Here is a 22,206-nt window from a genome sequence, read left to right on the forward strand (position 1 = left end):
ACTAAGAGGGCTTTTCTTTGTGTACATTCAATTATGATATTTGCCCATAACACTAGCAGAATGTCTAGAAAGCAATTACATTAGTGATAGAATAAGCATGAATGCTGTTAACTGGAAAAACTGGCAGTATGAGGATGAGGTAGGATGAAGGAATTTACTAAAACTACAAGATCAGACTTGGATTTCTTCTTTTCTGTGTGCTTGTGGTTGATTGATTGATTGATTGGAGTGCCAAAGAGATTTTCTGTACGAGTCCTCAGACTTGAAGAATTGTTCATTAATCCTGCTCCCCATTGCACAGAAGTTCTTACCATCTCATTTTTACTATTCATGCTTAAATTGAGGACTTTACTGTAGAGCTAAAAATGTACTCAAAAGTTAAAAAAAGTTTGAAAGTCTGTTGATGCCATCTCATAATAACTTTTCTTAGCTAATTTTAATGACAGTGGTTTTTCTGATTGGTGGTCTTTTCCCACCTCTACCAAGAATTAGTCAATCTCTTTCATTATTTATAGTAAAGGTATTTCTATTTAAGTTGTTTGCTTTCCATGCCTTTCAGTTTCTCCAGATCTTAGTTGATTTAAGTGGTGAAGAAAGTGGTGTTTTGGTTACTATTGTTATGTTTTCGAAGGAAAATGATATTTGTCCTGCAATTGTACATACTTGAATAAATGATGTACTAAATAACTATTCTAATTAATTAATTAATTGTTAAGGCATAAGGAAAGCATGTGTGCTTAAAAGACTGTTACCACTTACCTTGACTTTCAGAAAATTTCATGAAGGGATTTTGTTACCCTTCCATTTTTTAAAATTAACTTATTGATGGTATCCATTGTGACCTATGTGAAGTGATATCTCATTGTGGTTTTAATGTGCATTTCTCTGATCATTAGTGACAGTGAGCATTTTTTCATATGTCTATAGGCCATCTGTGTTCCCTCTTTGGAGAAATGTCTATTCAGGCCCTTTGCCCATTTTAAAAGTTGAGTTGTTTGGTTTTTTGGTGTTTAGTTTTACAAGTTTTATCTTTAATTTTTTACCTGCCAATATTTTTATTAAAGTATAATTGACATATAACAACGTTTTAGTTTTAGATGAACAACATAATAATTCTGTATTTGAATATACTGTGAAATAATCACAGGTATCGTTAACATCTGTCACCATACATATACCCTTCCATTTTTGACTTGTGTTACCTTAGCTAATGCTCTGAAAGCCGTAACTCTCATGAATAAAACAAAAACGATAGTATAAAGCCCTGAGCGTGAAACCTACCGATACCTCAGCTGAACATCTTCCTGCCTAACCTTGAAGTCATCCCCATGTTCTTTACTATCATTCGGGGGAATTAGAGAATTATTTAGGATGAAAACATCATCAATAAAAGATCAATGCTATGTAAAGTCCACTTTCAAAGGCCTTTGAAGGACCCAAGTCTGGATAAGGGGTTTCCCAGGCTGGTAAACAATCTCCAAGATACCTGTTAAATGCTGTTGTACAGTTAAAATGCAGGGAAAATGTAAGAAGATCTATTAACTGTGCAAGTTAAGGTGAAGGTAAGGCATAATAGCTGTGGAAAATATTCAAGAGGTGTTCAGTAAATTCAAGAACCACAAGTTTTCGGCATGAGTTATGCTTTGTTTTTTTTTTTTTGTTTTTAATTTTTAAAAATTCTCAATTTCTCTTTGTTGTCTCATCAAAGAGTAGTCCTGTAATGAATTTAGATTATAACAAGAATAGAATGGTAATGCCCTACACTTGAGAAGTAGAGTGGCAGAGATGAAAAGGCATGTAGAGACCCAAGTTCATATTCTAGGTTTCTGATCCTGGGCATATCACTTGGTCATAGCTTCCTTAGTTATAAAATGGGATACCTACCTTGAGAGGTTGTTGAGAGCATTTCTGGGGACAACACATGAGAGATCCTGCCACCCAGAAGGCTTTCATTTCAGTTCATACTTCCTTCATGCTTCCTAAAGTTCATTGAGGGATATTTATGCAGCTAGTCCTGGTCTCTCTGCCTTGTACCAGTAAGTGTTTGATTATATTGCACTCATAATGAAGAGGCCTAATGAAACCTCCTATAGAGGCAAATAGTAATGACTTGATTCCAACATTGCCAGTAGAGCTTCCCATCCGAGAAACAGGGGTATTTGGTACTAATAAGTTAAATTTCAGAAACTAATGGACTCTGCTAATTGAATTCATCTTTGTTAATTAATAAGGTTCTAGTAAATTGGTTGCTTTCTTTTGTAATGCCCCTGAAAAAGAGCAGTAAGATCAAATGATTCCAGGTTCACTAGTTCCACCCCATTCTTTCCTATACATATAGTGGTAGTGACCAAAGTAACATCTTGTACTTTTCTTTGTCTTGAAATGTTACCATGTAAACCCTTGAAATTATTGACTTGAGAGTGAATGAGGAACAATGCATGAATTGAGATTCTATGCTTTCTGGATAGTTTACATTTTAAGAGTTTCTTAAGGAGAAACTTGGGAAATCAGTCCAGTAACTATTGCAGTGCTGAAGCTTAAGGGTATATTGGTTTTATTTGCCAGATTGTGCCAGAGTGACACCCGAGAAAACTTTTTTTATTTTCACTTGAGAGATGACAAAATACTATTTTTTCCCCCCTAGGAGAGGGTAGCTATTGAAGTTAGGTTAATAGTGTGGTGATTCTCAAATTTTGAAGTGAGGTCAAAGTGATGGTTACCCGGAGGATCATCTGAATTCCCTGGGCTGAGCTTCAGTGAGGAGCGTATTTTCTAGGAAACCGTCTTCTAGATGCTTGAGTGCTTGTGTACTATGTGTTGATCCCCAAAGAGTCATATCTATGAAGGACTGATACATTTTCTCCTTCTTTTAACACAGAGAGAATTCCCTAAATTTTTCACATTCCGAGCAAGGGATAAGGTAAGAACTGATTCTTTTTTCCTTTCTTTCTTTCTTTCTTTCTTTTTTTTCTCTCGTATAAGCCCAAGAGTGGTTTATCTTTGCCATATACTCTTCTTGCCATTTTTTTTCTCTAATTGGACTAGTGCTTCTCTTTGCCGTACATGCGTCTTAAAACGAAAGAAGACTCCCTTCTGACAGAGTTTGGTTTAGGAAACAATCAAATGTACCGACCTACCCAAAGGAAGCAGTAACTTTCAAAATCATCCTTATGCTTTAGGATGACCCTAATGATTTGTTACTAAAGGACTGTTTAAGTTAGTAGGATTATTCTTATAACTTACAGTTTGTTTATATTCAGGTCTTACTTATGTGCATTAGTTTTTCAATTTTAAAATATGGAACTTGAGACCATGTTGGTTTCTTCCTGTTACCAACTTATGTTTTTGTCTCTCTCCATTCACCCAATTGACATGTACTCTGGAAAAACAATTTAGTTTCAACAGAATGTACAGTGAATGTAAATACAACTCTAAAAAAATATATATATATATAAATTACATATTTATGGGTATAGTATGTTCCAAAGCCAAATATCTCTACTTTTAAAAATTATATGATGTTATTTGTCATGTATTTACTATAACCTCTGTACTGTGCCAGAGATGATAAGCATTTTAGACTAGTTGGGTAAATCCAAAACTTTGGTATGTGAAGTAGTTAATGTAAAACAGTTTGTAGTTAATTGTAAAAAAAAAAAAAAAATTATAAAGGTATTAAATGCTACAGGAGTTCTGAGGCAATTGATGTTTTTTGTTTGTTTTTAATGGAGAGCATCACCACTTGTAAAAGCATAAATGGTGAAAGCTTGGGAAGTAAATAGATTCTTTACTGCCTAATCTTATGTAAGTTATAGCATTATCCATGTATATAGCTCATTTCTGTTGTTCATTAGCACATCATAGCTTATGTTTTTATTTTTAAGCATCTCTTTTACATACACATTCATAATAGAGTTTTGTAACTGCCTCTGTGGGCTGTGTTTTCTCCAATTCTTGTGCTCAGTTTGAGGAAGATCGTATCTATCGTCACTTGGAGCCTGCCCTCGCCTTCCAGTTAGAGCTGAACCGGATGAGAAATTTTGACCTTACTGCCATTCCATGTGCTAATCACAAGATGCACCTGTATCTTGGGGCAGCCAAAGTGGAAGTGGGCACAGAAGTGACAGACTATCGGTTCTTTGTCCGTGCAATCATCAGACATTCTGATCTGGTCACCAAGGTGGGTGCTGTCTTTGATGGGAAGTTGTCTCTGAGGGATGGGACAGAGGAACAGTCATGGTTCAAAATTAGGTTTTCATTTTTTGAATCAAAGCTCTTGTTCTTTTTCATCTCACTCTCTAATAACCAGTAGAAGTCTGAGAGTCATTTCTCTCACAGGAGTAAATATTCTATGTAATAAAGAGCTTTTTCTCCTTTCATTTGAATTTTCTTGGTAATGGAAGCATGGTAGCGCATACTTGAGGAAAGGAAAAGCGTGCCAACAGGAAAATCACAGGGAGCATTAGGTGATGATAGAGGATAAGAAGAAAAGTTAGAAGTGACCCCATTAAACCTGTCTAGAAGTAGCGTAGTTTCTGTACATAGCAAGGTGCATCCTGGTGTGTTAGTTATTACTGCATCCCATAGCCATAACCTTTCTTCACCTTTTCCTTTCTAAACAGATTTCCTTTCTAGACTGCTCGGTTTGGCATATGTGAGATGTAACCCTTTTGGGGTTCCAGCTCTGGGGATGTCCAGCATCTCCATCCTGTTGGAAGGAAATGACACATTAGGAAGCAGGAGGAAGGGCTGCAGGAATTCTTAATCTGACCCTGCCTGCCCCTGCTGCCTGTGGTTATTGGGTGGACCAAGGAGAAAGGTAGAGGACATATAGCAGGTGCCTTATGATTCATGACATACCACCACATAAGTAATTATAATAGCCATTTCTTTGCTGCCTCTTTTAAAACATATTAATGCTGATGGTGATTTCTTCTTGCATAGGAAGCTTCTTTTGAATATCTGCAAAATGAAGGGGAGAGGCTGCTCCTGGAAGCTATGGATGAGTTGGAAGTTGCTTTTAATAATACAAATGTCCGTACTGACTGCAACCACATCTTCCTCAACTTTGTGCCTACAGTCATCATGGACCCATCAAAGGTACATTTCTCCTTTGCCTCTTTCCAGGACTAGCCAACACAAGCAGGGAGATTCATTCATAGTTATTCACACTTGGACCTGGGAACGGGTACTTTTGGTTAGCTGGTTGAGCCCTTGATCTTTAAAGCTTACAGAATGCTTGTAAGACCAAGTTTCTGGGGTGATGTTAGAAATTTGCTATAGCCATTATAATCAGACCTCAAAGCTGAAGGTGGTATGATTTATCTTGCCAGTCATTTATAAGCAGTACAAAAAATAAAACCTCTTTCTCTTTCTCTGTTGGTACCTGTATAATGATATTTGCTATGATGGCAGTCCTATCTTATATAATTACCTGGGATTTCTCATCTAGAATACTTAACTTTGCTATTATTGGGCATTTTGGCAAAATTATTGCCTCTTTGTACTAAATATTACTTACCTGATGACCTTAGGGACATAATGTACCTTCCTGAAGTGTCTAGCCTGTTTCTCCACAGGGAGAGAATTTGGCTAAAAGGAATTTCACATATATTATGTATGTTTTCTTCCCTGAGGCTCTGTTCTAAAATGCATTCCATATAATTTAAGGAAGGAAAACGAAATGATTCTATACTTGACCTTTTATTACACATGTAATAAAGATAAGCTTCTGTTTCTGCTCCCTCTAACCTTTTTCTATCATATTATAGAATTTGGATAGGAGAACCAGTATATATCCCTTTCTCAAGATCAGTTGTGGGCATGGACTTCTGCTTTTTGAACTTAGGATCTAAGACCTGAGATATCTTTTTCTACTGTTTTTCTTCAAGACTCCAAGCTACTGATAAGTTACTTTAGTCTTGTCAGGAAAGGCAAGGACAAGGAAACTCAATGAGTATAAAGTCTCACCATGTAGTTTAAGCAAAGGTTCTCCTAGGCATTCTGGGACTGTTGAAGCTGAAAGACTTAAAACATGGCCTGGACACTATATAATTATATAACTGTACATACACAAACGTACGCGCGTGCACGAGCGCACACACACAGGGTCCAGCAGAAGCGATGCCTGCTTGAGTGTGGCTGGTAGAGTAATAATGTGGGTGTAATAATTTATAGTTTTAATTTGAACATTTCACCTAAAATGTCATATGATATGCTTGAGTGTGATACTATTATGTTACAGAATTACATGATTATGACTTTGTAGTAAAAGATTTTGTAATAAAAAGGAGCGTTATTTGTGCTGAACCCTGTGTGTATATATATAACCATATATATATACATATAGTGTGTGTGTGTGTGTGTGTGTGTGTGTGTGTATACTTTAAAGTTAGTGTGCCATTTCTCACTGAGTTTTTAATATCAACCCCTCTGTTCCACTCCAAACATCCTGGCTCTGCCTTTCTAATCATAGATAGCTGTCGATTTCCTACATAGAGAGATTGTTGACTTTGGTTCCTTTGAGAAAAGAATGGGTAGATGTCTCTTGGTTAACAGGCAAATGTGGGAATAGAGATGTTAACTCCTTGAAACCCATTTCAACCTAAAATTCTGTGGTGCAGAAACAAATTGCAGGTGTGGCGCATACTTCTGAAAAACCACAAGAGACAGGTTGTATGAGATACATTTTTGAGGTTTTTCTAAGTTGAGAAAGCATTTTAAAAAGATACTTCAATTAAGAAACATTAATTTTGAGTAGTATGTCCTAGCTTGCTGTAGCCATGTTGGAAAAAATGTTTTTGCTTTAGGCACGTCAATGAGGAGAAATCACATCTAAGACTATTTGGTTAAAATAACTCACCTTAAAACTAGAAACACTAAGCTGCCTTGGTGTAAAGGGTATAAAGCTTAGAGAAACTAGAGAGCATCTGCTTCATATACTTAAATCCCAGTTGGACTTGACAATGATCAAGCTTCAAAGCTCTGTTTAGAGAGAGAACATTCTAGGACCACCTACAAATTGCCTATTTTTAATTTGTGCAATTTACCCAGAGACATATATTATAAAGTTTAATAAAAATGTATGGAAAAAAGCCCATGGTGGTAATTGCTATGTTGATTTAAGGTCCTATAAGTGCAATGAAACATAGTTACCATGCATATAAATGCTACTTAATAGCTGTTTAACTGGAGATTTTATTCTTATTTGGGGCTTTCTCTTAAATCCCATGGCTTATAATTTTAGATACTGCAGATTTTTGATATAGAATATGAATATAATTGGAAAAGGGGAAAGGAGTTGCACACATTTGGGTGCTGTGAGCCATAGAAAACCACTCACATAACAGGCCAGCATGAAATTGTCTCTGACTTTGTTCTAAGCAAGGGTAGGGTTGGGGAGAAACTGTATGACTTTTTGTAAGAAATACAGGTAGTACACATCTCAAGAAAATAGCATCTTTTTCCATTCCTCCTTTCCCAAAGATGGGCAGACCTGAAACAGGTCCTAGTTCCAAGGTATTTAAGTTTTGTGTTTGGTGATGTGTGTGTGTCAGATTGAGGAGTCTGTGCGGAGCATGGTAATGCGCTATGGAAGTCGGCTGTGGAAATTACGCGTCCTCCAGGCAGAACTGAAAATCAACATTCGCCTGACACCAACTGGAAAAGCAATTCCCATTCGCCTCTTCCTGACAAACGAGTCTGGCTATTACTTGGACATCAGCCTGTACAAAGAAGTGACCGACTCCAGGACAGCACAGGTACAGTAGTCAAGCAGAAGTCAAACTTTGAGGTCTCCTCAAAGTTTTTATTTGGTCCTACAGATAAGTCACTTGCACTTGTTATAGACAACCCAAACTCATTAATCCTATTGGTTCACATAGTGAGGTTGTCCTCTAGCAGCTTAAATGATTGCATGCATTTGAAAAACTTCATTTGCCTTGTAAGATGCATGTATGTTGTTAATCATGGGTGTTATAAAACCTTCAACGTTTGGTCATATATTGGTGATCCCTAACAGATGCCAAGTAAACCTAATTCCAGAGGAAATTGTATAAGTTAGGGTTCTTTCTTAGAAGGCTCTTTGGCTACTTTCTTAGAAGGTTGTCTTTTCTGATCTGATTTGTCCTTCTTCCTGTTTTCAGCCTAGTTAGACCACTCGTTGGCAAGTAAGGAAAGAATTGTTGAAATACATGTCAACAACTTCTATCTTAAGACAAAGTTCAACATAATAGTTTGAGCAATATCAAACAGTGAATTTTAACATACTTACCCATTGTTATTTCATTTATATACATTATCTTTCCTTCAAAGAGTTCAGAGTATTATATGTCTATACAAAAGCAAAGTGGCAAACTTTAACCCATTTTTCAGGTAGAAAAATCAAGAATGTGAAAATGGAAAGTGGCTTTTTTAGTAGATTGGTTCTGTGGTAACAGAATTCCCCTTTAATCTGTTTTACCACCTTAGTTTCTAAATATTTGGATCATTAGCTGTGAAACTGGATTTAGGTTGGTTCGCCATTGCTTATGTCTTTCTTAGAACTGAGGTGTTATTTCAAGTCTTTGGACAGAACTTGGGAAGTGTGTTTCTTCTGGTTAAAGGATGAACTTGGCCTAGTATGTGTACACAAAGATTTCAGTCTGTTCTATACACAGGGTGCCAGAAAGAGATTATGTCTCTTGTTTTTATCTGTGTCCTTTTAAATCTGGGAACAGAGGTAACAAAAGACATTTTTATCAGTACTTTGAAGATGAATTTTAAAAATCTGAGTTTGGATAGCTGTCAGAGTGACCTTTCTTTTTGCGCTTTGAGTCCCAGTTAGATGACCAGAGATATATCCTGTGAGAAGTGAACAGTTAAAAACAGACAGAAAGAAGCATGCAAAAGTGTGCGGGGTTAGCAAGAAAAAGAGTGTTCAATAATTTTTGCTGCATTTGATGTTTTTCAGGGCAACCTTAAAGACATTTTCAGTCAAAGCTTTCCATGGGTAGGGGCGTTTTTAATTAACTTCTACAGTGGCTTCAAGGCAAGTCTATTCTTGTGAAAAATAAGATGGCCACTTGAGATTTCAATATTTATGATAAATAAGTTTGTTCTTTATAACTACTTTTTCCCCTTTCTTTTATCAGAAAGCTCTTAGATTTCCCTCTTGCTGGCTAGGGGTGACACAGGGGCATGAAAGGCACAGAAGCCTTCAATCAGGTTTTAGTGCTATGCCTGGCACAAAATAAGCACTCAGTAAGTTTCTGAATGAATGTATGAGCTATGTTTAGCCTGAGGGAGTATCCCTTTTACCATGGGTCCAGCATATTTAGGATCCCTGGATGAAGACATCTCCATCAGGTGCTTCAGTTGAGAGGGTTCAACAGCCCCTGCCCCATGTGAACTGAGGAGCCCACGTCAGAGGAGGGAACACAGAAGAAGAATGGCCTCCAACTCAATTCTGGCACTTCTAATGCCTACCTGATGCTTATTTGTTTTTTCTGTTTCTTTGCTCTAGTGAGTCATCATATAAATTTAAAATAATATAGAGCCATGTGTGTCATTCATTCATTTGTTCATTAACATTTTTTAACCATCTCTAGTGTGTCAGGTAGTATGGATACAAAGATAAAAAGCGATCTCTGTTCTCAAATTTACATCACAGTGGAAGAAGACAAATAATTAGCTTCTCTGTAACATGATTAAGATTCTGCCATCTTAAAGAACAGCATTCTAAGGGAACAGAGTATACAGGATTAGAGGTTGTTTTCCAAGGGAAGCACAGATCTGGTGAAAGATATGTGATACATTAAATGTATACAATTTGCACGAACTTATAAAACATACTTGATCAGTTTTTAATTGTGATATCCATTATAGTACAAAATGGAATTAACAGAGGTAGCTGATCATTCAGAGGCTTCCAATACTATCCATGGCTGTCAATCTCTTGCTTTGGCACATTATTTATTTATTTTGCTAATAAGGAGCAAGGTTGACTGGCTTGAGTTTCATTGTTTCATTTTCCTTGTATAGTCTTTGTGGTGTTAGCTGTAATGAACACTCATTTCAGTCAGTTATAGTGCAGAGAAGAGATCTGGGTAATCCATTGCATAAGTCAGCTGATTTCCAATGTGTAGTTTAAGGGAGAAATAGACATTTTAAAATTACCTTTATTGAGATACAACTTACATATAATAAAATGCAGTCATTTTATGTGTTCTGTTCATTCTGAAATAGTATACACCTATGTACCACCATCACAGTCATGATAGAAAACATCTTGATAGCCCCCCAAATTCTCTTGTGAGTCCGGTTCTTTCATACTAACTCTTCGAATCTCTAAAAACATTAGTATTTCTATCTCTCACATTCCTAATACACTGCTAATTCTGCCTCCCACCTGGAGACTTTCACCATTGGTCACATGGAAGAGGACTGGAACTCTATCCTGTGGGGTTTTGAGCAGCCCAAGACAAGTTTTGCCCAGAAAAGGAGCTGACTCGCAAGTCAGCAGAACACACTTGTTCCTCTGATCTAAGAGGCTAAGGATTCACTTAGCTGAACTACACCCAGGGTTTAGCTAAACACTTAATTCTCTTCTTATGGCTATACAGCAGGCTGGCAAATCTAATTATTAATGGTAGACTTAAGCTGATATATATTAGTCCTGAATAGATGTGTGGGTAGATACACCTACTCTTACATCCCAATCTCCATTTCTGTTCACTGCATTGAGAATCTGTACTTTATGTATTCGTATGTGAAGTGCCTAGTTTAGTGTCATTCAGCGTCTGGGCACTCAATAAATATTAATTGAATAGAAATAATGGCATTCTTTATAAATATTGATAAGCAAATAAAACTAAATATATGGAATATGAAGTACTCTTCTAGAAATATTTGAGTTAAAATGATTAAAAGCCAGTGTGGTGATTTCATTATGTGACAATATAAGTACTGCAGGAGCTATTCACTTTTTGTAGATATAGTGTACTGGGGAAATACATATGTGTGTATATATTATGTAGATATAAGGTAATTTAATGAAATATATATTTCTTTTACTATAGGCTGTCTTTTAAGCTAACAAGAATTAACAAGCTAGATGGATGGATAAAATCCACATGTAGCAGAAATCTTTGAAGCTTTTGTGTGGCTAATAATACTTACAAAGCACCTTCTAATCAAATAGTCTAAAGCATAGATGATATGGAAGAGCCTGAGCTGGCCTACTATTGGGGAAAGAACAGAATTCTCTTTAATGTGTAGCTGTTTCTCAACTTAAATGTTAGTAGCATTGCTCAGACTGGTTAGTTGACATACTTCATTTCTGAATATGTGGGATTCAAGTTACTTTAGAAGGCACTGTCAGTCTGTCTTTGAAATGTGAAATTTACACTTTGCTTTCTTGTTGATTTCAACAAATTCAAAAATGAAATCAGACTACGGTGTACAGTTGGCTACATACCATTTTTTGCAGTTGGTTAATTTGTAGAGAGGTGAGAGAACCATGTAAGAGTACCCAATGTTAAGAAGCACATTTTAGCCACTCAAACCACCAAAAAGGTGTTTCAAGAAATAACATTTTTAAGAAAAGTCCCTCTGGGCAGCTGATTTTTTTCTCTGTCTCAACTCCCCATGCCATCCTCTTTTTCCTGCAGATCATGTTTCAAGCATATGGAGACAAACAGGGACCATTGCATGGAATGTTAATCAACACTCCCTATGTGACCAAAGACCTTCTTCAGTCAAAGAGGTTCCAGGCACAGTCCTTAGGGACAACATACATATATGATATCCCAGAGATGTTTCGACAGGTAATGGTGGCTAATTTGGGGGCTCTGGCATATTCAAAAAGGCAAGATTTTGTTTGACTCTCCCTCAGATGCAGCTCAGACTGGAATGATGCAGTCCCAAAGGGCAGGAAATGTCTTGTCACTGTTTTCATTTTTACTTTATTTGGGATTTGGTGACTGCCAATTTAGATGCTGGATGGTTCTTTATGAATTAACAGGAGGAATAATGAGGTTAGAAGCCTCTGCTGAGTAGGCGAGAGTAAACTGAAACCACATGCTTGTAATGGTAGCTTATAGTGACCTGTGTGAGGTATATGTTATGTTCAGGTATATACTTCCTAAGTCTATATGCAAATTATGGATATTAAAGAGGTTTAGAACTCTAGTTCTCATTTTCCTGTTTTCCAAGATAACCCAGGTCTCTCTCGCTCATAGCCTAGGTTAATATGATGAGACTCAATACAGATAACATATACAAATGGATATTGAGTTCATGGTACACAGTTTAAAGTATCAGTTCTTTTGGGGGAGATTTGTTATGGCTGAATAAAAGCTAGCATGAGAAAATAGGAAATTATGAATTTTATCCTTTATATGAAAATAAATTCCTTTGATCTATATGATGAATCATCTCTATGCTGCAAATTTTTCTTCCATCAATGGAAGGAAAGAAAAGTGTATCACCTGCAGAAAGTGCAGCAGATAGAAAATAAGGTATCAAAAGAATACTGAATTTGTCCTTAAAAGAAATCTATGAATGTAGAATTTTTCCAAATCTCCTAGTTAATACCACCAATATTACCACATTTGAATTTTGCTAAGGTAATATATGTGGACTTGGTAAATAGTCTATCTGTAATTCTTACATTATTCACAAATACAAGAGATTTCCTTATGTAACCATTCATTTACAAGTTCTGTCTCTTGAAACATAGCTACCTTCATTAGTATCACTGGCATTGTTAGCCTAAAAATGGAGTGTTGGTTCTATTTCCCAATGCCAGTGCTATACATAAAAATCACATTCTATATGATTCTTCCTATAATATAGACATAAATATAGTGATTAGGACATCTAGGGATGAATAAGTTATGTTGACTTGAAATGTTGCTTTGAGGCAAGCAAAGAAACAACTGAAGTACTTCCCACTGTATGAGGCACTTCTTTTGATAGTAGGAAGTTGGAAATGGATATCATGATGCTTTCTAAATGTATAAGTATATCTACCTGTTTTCCTCAAATCTGAACAAAATTGATGTGCACACTTACAAATAGTTATGTACCTCTAGTGAGATAATTCTTGCTTATGGGCCTATAGCTCATAAAAGATACTAAAAAAAAGGATGCGTCTCCTGAACCTCTAGTAGAAACTTTGTTTTTGCCTTCTTGAGATTTCGTTGTATTAGCCAAGTGTTATATCATTTTTCTGGTTATTCTTCTAGTGCCAAGTTTCTCTAGTATTTTTCTTTTTCTTTTTTTCTTTCTTAATGGGGATTGATGCTACTTAGTTTCTTACTATAACTTTCCAAGGATGTTGTTATGTCTGGTGTATTTGTTAATGCTCTAGTGATTCAGAATCACTCAGTAGTTTGACTTTGGAAGGATGCCTGATTTTTGGCATGTAAAATACATTATGTGAAAAATAATAACAAATTCTGTTTTACCTAAGAATGTGAGCTATAGAATTTGGTCCAATGTTTACATACCCAGCAGAAAACTTGGAAAAGAAAGAGCAAAACCAGCTTGACCAAATCTTAACAGTTTTATCCATGTAATGGAAATGCTAGTTCTCATTAATTAGTCAAACTTCTCTCCTCCCCTAGTCCTTGATCAAACTCTGGGAGTCTATGTCCACTCAAGCATTCCTTCCTTCACCCCCTCTGCCTTCTGACATGCTGACGTACACCGAACTTGTGTTGGATGATCAAGGACAACTGGTCCACATGAACAGGCTTCCAGGAGGAAATGAGGCAAGTAGTTGAGTTCCCTTTCCCCTTTCTCAGCTCTGTGCCCACTAGCACCAGCTTTTCAAGGGATGGTCATTAAGTAATGTTAATAATAGGTCCAAGTAGTAGGCAGCAGAGAAATCTTATCAGTAGAATTCTTTAGAGAGGGAACATTAACTGGTTATCACAGAATTATTGTTTAATTTTTTCGGTGTGATAATGATACTGCTTTGTTTAAATATAATGTTACAATTTGCTTTTCAAAAAAGAGTATTCTTTGCTATCAAATATACATAATAAAATAGTTACACATGAAATGATCTGATATATTTATATAATTTACCTAAAAATATTGAGGGGTGAGTATGGGAGTATGGATGAAACAAGATTGGCCATGAGTTAATTAACATTAGAAGATAGATACATAGAAATAGATTATTTTCTCTCTTTTTGTATATGTTTGAAATTTTGAGATTTTTCTATAATAAGAACATTTAAAGTAATCTTTTCCTTGATGTTTCTCTTTACTTGGATGTCTGTTTGCATACTAGTGTGCATATTTTGGTGTGTTTCTTATCCTCAAGTAATTTGATCTGATGTTGTTGTGAGCATGGTAAATAAGTTCTTCTTAAAGGGACTCATTCATAACCAGGGTTTTAAACCAAAAAGAAAGTAGCAGAGAACCCATTTCTGATTCAAGAATGCATTTTCTAGCCTTTCTCCTATAGTGCACTACTAATAGTGATATTTATAAAGTGATATTGTTCCCCAATACCCTATATCCACCTCCATGCATTGATATTCTTCCTGATTTTAACTGTGCTTCTAATGTACAGTTATAACAATAATGGTTAACAGTAATAAACCTAAAAAGACATATGTTTTTATTTCAGCCTTAGATATAATCCTAGATAAATCCCCTTCCTTAGAAGGAGCAATCTTTAAATTTTATGCAGTATCTTATTAAAAAGAAAAGGGTACTGTATGTACAAGGTGTATGACTGTTTCAATAAGTACACCAGTGGATACCAAAAGTAGATGATTTGGTATTAAGATAGATGCAGTCATGGACCAAATGGAAAGTATCAGACTTGGAGGAGTTCTTCTAATTGAACACCTAGACAAATAGCAAAGGCAAGAAGCAAGAAAGGAAGGATGCAAAGATTTTGGCAAGAGTAGGTATATACTCATTAGCACATAGTTGAAGCAGAGGTTTGTGCCACTGTGTATAGCATGTACTTAGTGAGCCCCTCACCAGCAAAGAAAAGCTTCATTGTGCTAGACTTAAATTCTGATTCATTGAATAGTGTAGTCTTAAGGAACAGAAGGCACCCTTGTGAACATGGAGCTGAGAGAAAACAGTTTTAACTAATGTAATTAAAACACAAAATGAGATTTTTGGCCATGTGAAAGCTAGCCACAGTGCTGTGTGAAACCTCTTGCCATGATCTTTCTCTCCTGCTTTCTCTCTGCTCTCATTCTGTGTTTGAGCGAATGGAGACTGGGGGAATAGTGAAGTCCCAGAGGGACAGAGCTCTGTTCTTGCTGAAATTACAAGCACATAGCTGCCTGGGCATGAACATGTAGTGTTTACTCTGCCAGTATGAATACAAATAGTCTTATTATACGGGACTGTGGACCCAAAGACACACCACACCACACACACACGCACGCACGCGCACACGCGCGCACACACGAATAAAAAAATTAGAGGTTTTTTTTAACCCCTTTAAGACCCAACAAACGCTGATGGAAAACAGATGTCTTATACTGTGGCCGGAAGTAGTAGACTCAGTATAGGAACTACATTTCCCTTTGCCCAGTGCTTTAATAATCTTGAAATCTAGAAACCTAACAGTATTAAAATTATTTTTGCTTTTTGTCAGTTCTCACTTTCTTCTATTCTTTTCCCTCCTTAGTTACCCATTTTCTTTGTTCTCTCTTTTTCTTTTCTTCAAATGATTGACTGGATTTGAGGCTGAGCATTAGCTTGCTATTTCTGAGTCTCTGAGCTTGGGAGAAGTGAGACCTATGTTCTTTTGTGAACAGTTAGTGACTAATGCCCGGGATGGCTTGTGAAATCTGTCAGCAGCCGTGGCTAGATTATGGGACATTGCACAACAGGAATGAGGTTGGGGTATTAGTATCAAACTCTGTTACCAATAGCTTGAACATACAATGGAGCATGTCCACTGAGAGACTGACCAATCTAAAGATGGAGTTTCAGCAGTCAGAATTCTGAGGGACAGCTGTGCCTAAGAGATGACGTGGTGTCAATACGATGTATTTCCTCATGCTGAGCCCAGTTTTATCAGGGCAAGTTGACTTTCAGCTATTACAGTTTAATTTTCTTTGGCCAAAGAGACAAGTTTGTCATGAGCCTGGCACTCTACATATTACCCCAAGAATGATGTGAGGGGAAAGAAAAGAGCTCATGCTGATGAGATTTGGTGCAAATCTGTCCTGTCCCAAAGAGAATGGGCATCTGAACAGAGCCTTGAGAAATAGTTTTATTAAAAAAGGAATAAAAAATTGACCTGTTAATGTTCTGAGAGCCAAGGCTCAATGTAAATGCATTGATGCTACATAGACATTAAATCATTATAATGTGGTGTTCTTCAAAGGTGACGGCTCTACCAGGTCATCATTTTGGGTGATATTGCATTACCTTGAAGGATTGGAGTTTCTGGGTTTAAAAGCTAACACATGGCTATAAGGAAAAAAGGGAAAACAAGAGATTCCTGCCGAGTTTCCCCATGAATTGAGATGCTTTTCCCCATAATCAGAGGCAGCAAACCTGCACTTATCAGACCATTGGCTATATGGGTGGCCAGTCTTTCTTCCTTATTTTTTATTTCCAGGACAGTAAATAGGTAAAATGGTGATGGGTCCAGGACTTGAAACAATTCAGTTCCATTTAGTTTTAGGTAACTTGTGTGCCATTTGAGGAAGAATATTGGCTGTTTCAGCAGAGATGTGACCTGCATTTTTGAACACTGTGCCCGTGTTAAAAGCAGGAGAAACAGAGCTTTTCTGATGTGGTGTTAGCTACTTTTTCCTTTCTATTTTCCTCGTTGTCCCTTTGCCATCAAGAAAGATGTAACTGAGGGAATGCCACCTTATGCATGATGAAAAGTGTAGGAGAACACATTTTTCTCATTGTCAGATTTGAATGGCATTGCATTTAGTATGAATTTAGAGTAGGAATAAAAAAGATGTAGACTAAATCTGCAAACTATGTTACCTGCAGATAGCTCCAGAGACGAGTTATCCAGGAATCTTTTTTAATAGTTTCAAGTAAAGATGAAAACTAAAGAAAATATGATTGCAGCATAGACTAATCTGATTTCATTTCTAGCTGATCTCATGATGTTACAGTGATGGGCACTGTATGTAAATACACAGCTAGTGAATGTGTGCTGCTGAGCTTGGATATAGAAGAAATGCAGCTAACCAACCTCTTACCACATCTCAATTTTGGAGGAATTGTTTTCATTTTCCTGCCATTTTGCTAACCTGTTTGGATCATTGGTGGAAGCTATAATTGCAGGTGGGAACATTTTGAGTAACAGTTCACAATCCAATGCAGCTGCTTTTCGCACTAAATCCTGTTATCAAAAGGCTCAGTCAGGCTAAGATCAAGCCAAGGGCTGTAACCGACTTGACAGAGAGCAACTTAACTTTGCCTGGTAGGACAAAGAAAACACTAGCCTTCTTGAGACCATGTTATTTGTTCTGAAATGTTATTAACATTCTTTTGTTATATTTCCTTTAACAGTTTTGTGAACTAGATCATGAATCTATAAATCAAGCAATGATGAAAGATCCCATAGAGATGCACCTTTTATAGTGATCTTTTTTAGTGAGGACAGAAATTAGGACCGTGTATTCCCTATTATTTCAGAACACAGCCTTTTTGACAATATGAACCCATCCATTCCCTCTCATCCACTCCTGCTGTAATAAAAAACTGAGACGTGATGAGAAGATGCTGTGTTTAGAAGCAGTTATAACAATTAGGTACAGTCTACGGCCATACCACCCTGAATATACCCAATCTCATCTGATGTTGGAAACAATTAGGTGCAGGATGTGTACTCCAAAAAGGTTTGGTGATCAGAGATTGGAATTCTTGCATAGTATTAAATTTTTCCCTTAACGTTTTTCTGGGAGATGGCTATACTCCAAATTGAATGCAATTTAATGATCACTTGCACACACAAAATTAAGAATTGTAGTGGCTCCCAAGGCTTCATTTTTTCTGATGGGCACTAGGTGTCAGGGTTTTTCCTTCTCAGCAGCTTAGCATTCAGACAAGCGTCTTGATTTGCCGTTTGGTGAGGCAAATCCAGCAGTATCCTTCCCCCTTCTTTCCGTTGGATTGGTAGGCTTTGCCTAGTGTTTCTACAATATGCAATTGCATTTTTAAGTCTTTGGGGTGGAAATCTGTTGAACTTTGCATCATGGCTATACACATTTTTATAGGAAACCATTTTTTAGAAAGAGGATGATCGGGGGAAAAAAGGTAGTGTAAAATTAAAGACAAACTACCATCACAACTAGTGTCTTGGTTTCAGTTCTGCTTTATATTCTTGGGGGGTGAAATGTTTGGGATTGGAATTCTAGAACTGCCCAGTCCTGTCCATTTTTAATTGTTGGAAATGTGCTGATGTCCAGTTTACCAAGACATAAGCATCTCTTTAATATTTTATTATAAATTCTTCAAACTCACAGAAAAATATGGAGAATGATATGACAAATATCCCTGCATTTTCTGACTAGCTTAAACAAATCCTACCATTTTGACACTGTTCCTTAATGTGTTGCTATAATCCTTTGAAAATCTCTAATTTGAGTATAAAAACAAAAAAAAATTAGGAGTTACATAGGGAAAGGAAGTTTGGTAAGCTTACATAAACCTAAAAGATTGGAAGAAATTAATTAGTAGATTCATTTTGACAGTTCTAGGCTGGACTTCTTAACCCAAAGGACCTCTTATTTTAGAAAAACCACCATAACCCTCTGTCTTAATTCACTTGGTTGACATTTTCCATACCCTCAAAGGAATTGCTTGGGTCATCATGGATTCAGATTTTAATGGAACAAATCATATTTTGAAACTCTGACTGCAGAGAGCATGTGTAAGTGTGTGAACTTGCATAGGGAAAGTGTTGGCCATTTCTCATGCACACAGAACCCCAAATAGTTTTCTAGTTTAACATTAGATTTTAGTGTATTGTTTTACTTGATTTACCCTCAGAATAGCTTCATGAATGTGAAGATAATTTGGATGTATTTTACTGTGCTTTTGTTTCACTCTTTTGAAATGTTTACCTTTTCATGCTGGGTGTGGAAATTGAGTCCATGCCAGTCTTTTGGATACATGTTGGAAAAGAGGCATGTTTGTATTGCAGTGTGTAGAAGGGGAGCTCTCAAATAGACCTGATAAAAGCAGATCTGAAAAACAGGACCATGGTGTGTGCACTGATTGTTCAAGTTATCAAAAGAGACTAATGGTCCTTGCCACCAATCTCTCCCTGAAGACGGGAGAGTGTAAGTGCTTTGAGATCCTCAACAGAAAGTATTACAAACCACTGATTACATATAAACATTCATAATTTATGCTTGCCTTATTTTTTGTCAAGGATTTCAAAAAACCAGTTTTGAATCCTTTTAGGTCTAGTAAGACAGGAATTTCTTATGGAATATGTGGTACAATCATTTTATTTAAAATTATGCACTTCTCTTCTGTTATTCTAAATAAGCATGTTTGGCTATGTCTAAAATGTTTCTTTTTGTCTAAAATGATCCTCAAAACCAAAGTTGAGTGCCTCACTAGAAAAATATCAAGGCTAATCTTGAAACATAGCTCTTCCTGCTATGGAATTATTTTAATGAATTTCTAACACTTTTTTAGGATGCATATACTTTTCTTAAAATCCCTTCTGAATGACTGTTATTGGTGTTGGATATTTTTCACCAGGTTGATTAGTCGAGTTTGACTCATTTTATTAGTAGCAAAGCAAGGCCCAATGAATAGCTTGACTGGCTTTGAAAATCCTAACGTATTTGTTAGCCAACTAATGCAGCACTTGTGGAGGGCTCCCCAGTTCCTTTCAGAAGTAAGTCCTCGAGACAGCCTTTAAACAGAAGAATGTACTTGCCGGCATTTTTATACATCTTAAATTTTAAGATTTTACTAAAAAAACGATGTGATACAGTACCCTACGTCCAGAAACTCGACACAGCTACAACTAGAGGCAGCAATGAACATCAGGGCAGCAACAGATGACACCAGAGGGTGAGGTGTAGTATGGAGCATCAGAGTTCAAGATTCGTTTATATGATTAATGGACAAGGCTTCTGGAACTATAGTAGGCCAACTTGGTTAATTGTCATATCAACCAGTTCCTCCTGTGCCCCATTTCTCAAATACCACTTCACTTGCATGTGCTCCATTGCATGTTTTCTTTAAAAATTGGTACGTTTATTAAAGCACTGTGTGCTTTTGTAGAAAATTAATGTGGTTTTATGTATGTAAATATTACAGAGAGAAATAATTCCCCTGCTCAAAATTATTGTTTCTAATCTTTGGTAACATTTTCTAAGAGTTATCTCCAGATTACAATATTTTTGCTCTAAAAAATGATATTTTTTTCTTACCCTTTCATCAGTTTTTAGAAGGGTTGAGGTAAGTTGTTCAGCGATTTTTGAATTATCCAAGCATGGAAAAAGGTTTTTTCAGCTGTTAAGAAAATTGTTTTCAGCTTTTATGTGATCATACAAACTAGGCGAGGGAACATGATCTCCAGCAGATAATACAATCTGGAAAGACATTGACATTTTTTCAGCATAGTTTTTCTCAATAGCACAAATTAAGTCAAATATTACATTGCTGTATGGTTTAAAAATACACATTTTTAACATACGCAGTGTTTTTTAATATTTCATGAAGTGTGTTCTTTCTAAGAGATTCTAACATGAGTTAAAATTGTAATTATTTTTTGATAGTATCTAATTAAAGTGAAGACTTGATATTCCATACAAGATACAAAAGGGAGGGGGGAGCGAATAACATTTTATTATATGTCCCTAAAGGAACTCAAGTTCAGATTCCTTCTCTCTGGGTCTTAGTTTTGTTTTCTTTATGATGTGAATGATGCTTAGCTCCGACTCAGCTCTAACACTTCAGGAGTCTGTGTTGCTGCTCCAGGGCTTTGCAGGATAGTCATCTTCCTGGCAATATCAATAGTAGAACAATAGCTACCGGAGGCTTTGCCAGAAAAACTCAACTTTTATACTTTTAGCATGGAAAATAAAGCTGCAACATCTCAGCCACAGTCTAACCTTTATATTATTATTACATTTTGAGCTGAACTCAAAATGAGGAGGTAGATATAAGAAAGACAACTGTGGCAAAGATATTTCCTTTCTGCTTCCCACAGCAAAGCTAAAGTTGATGGATGCTTCTTATATCCTTAAAAACAAAATGCTGTCTTGTTTGGGCCCTTAGCTTTCTCTTCAAATTTCTTTATTGAGCTTAATGTTGTTTTATTTTGTAGTAACAGCAGCTTTGGAAAATGCGTGATGTGTGTGCATCCATGCATGTGTGTGTGTGCATTTGCACATTTTATTCACATTGATAGTACAATTAACATTGATGTCAATTTTGGTGTTAACTTGGAGTCATAATTAGTGTTGACACTTTGTGTCAGACTAATGGCATTTATGGGTACCATCAGAATAAATGTTAATATTATCATGTTTTTAGTATCTGTTATAGTAACATTAAACCAAGGTCTTCCCAGGAGAAAAAATACATATATGGATAGATAGATAATGTCTTTCTGTATTGCTGGTGTTACTCAGCGAGAAAATGACATCTCAGGGCAGAATCCTAATCACTGTTTGGAGCATCAGAAATAATGATCACCTCTGATCGGAGGTTGTGAATAATTCATTCGGTTTGATTTTCACGTCCTGTCCAGTGATACTTTTCAAACCAAATGTGTTTCTACAGGAAAATAATGGTCCCACTTCTTATGGAAATACTGTGGCACAAATCATTTTACCCACATAAAAACAGTTAAATAAGACTGTTGTCTTCTGCTTTCTCTCTCCTCCCCATTCCCTCCTCCCTTACTTGGCACGTGTTTATTCCAGAATCAGACTGTGGCCAAAGAAATATTTTCTTCCTTAGAAGTTGTATAAGGAAAACAGATATTTATTTCTGTTTATCCTTAGTTTATTCACAGTAACTCTTTTGATCCTCATCCCTATTTTTTGCTTTAAGTTAATTAGTTTAGGTTGATAACCTTAAACCTAAGAAATCTGCTAATTGGAACGTTCTATTATCAAAAATCATCTGAAGTATTTTTCCAATGATTTATGTCTATATTAATGAAGATATAATTGGCAGTAAGTGCCTAGAACCACTTGGTTAGTGCCTCAGCGAGGGAGTGATGAGGGAAAGAAG

General features: G+C 36.4%; 1 protein-coding gene across 2 annotated transcripts in view; it reads left to right on the forward strand.

Annotated features, from left to right (window-relative positions):
* ACACA (acetyl-CoA carboxylase alpha) overlaps positions 1-22,206 on the forward strand; it is a 219,182-nt gene that overhangs the window by 112,421 nt on the left and 84,555 nt on the right. For both annotated transcript variants that reach the window (XM_054574834.1, XM_054574835.1), the window contains exons 36-41: positions 2,879-2,920; positions 3,965-4,180; positions 4,945-5,100; positions 7,557-7,760; positions 11,649-11,804; positions 13,608-13,754. In XM_054574834.1, the coding sequence (XP_054430809.1) occupies positions 2,879-2,920; positions 3,965-4,180; positions 4,945-5,100; positions 7,557-7,760; positions 11,649-11,804; positions 13,608-13,754 (921 nt within the window). The remainder of the gene's footprint in view (positions 1-2,878; positions 2,921-3,964; positions 4,181-4,944; positions 5,101-7,556; positions 7,761-11,648; positions 11,805-13,607; positions 13,755-22,206) is intronic.

This window comes from Pteronotus mesoamericanus, unplaced genomic scaffold, assembly GCF_021234165.1.
Source record: "Pteronotus mesoamericanus isolate MK-2021 breed Mesoamerican mustached bat unplaced genomic scaffold, CSHL_Meso_final contig_269, whole genome shotgun sequence".
In the NCBI taxonomy this organism is placed as follows: domain Eukaryota; kingdom Metazoa; phylum Chordata; class Mammalia; order Chiroptera; family Mormoopidae; genus Pteronotus; species Pteronotus mesoamericanus.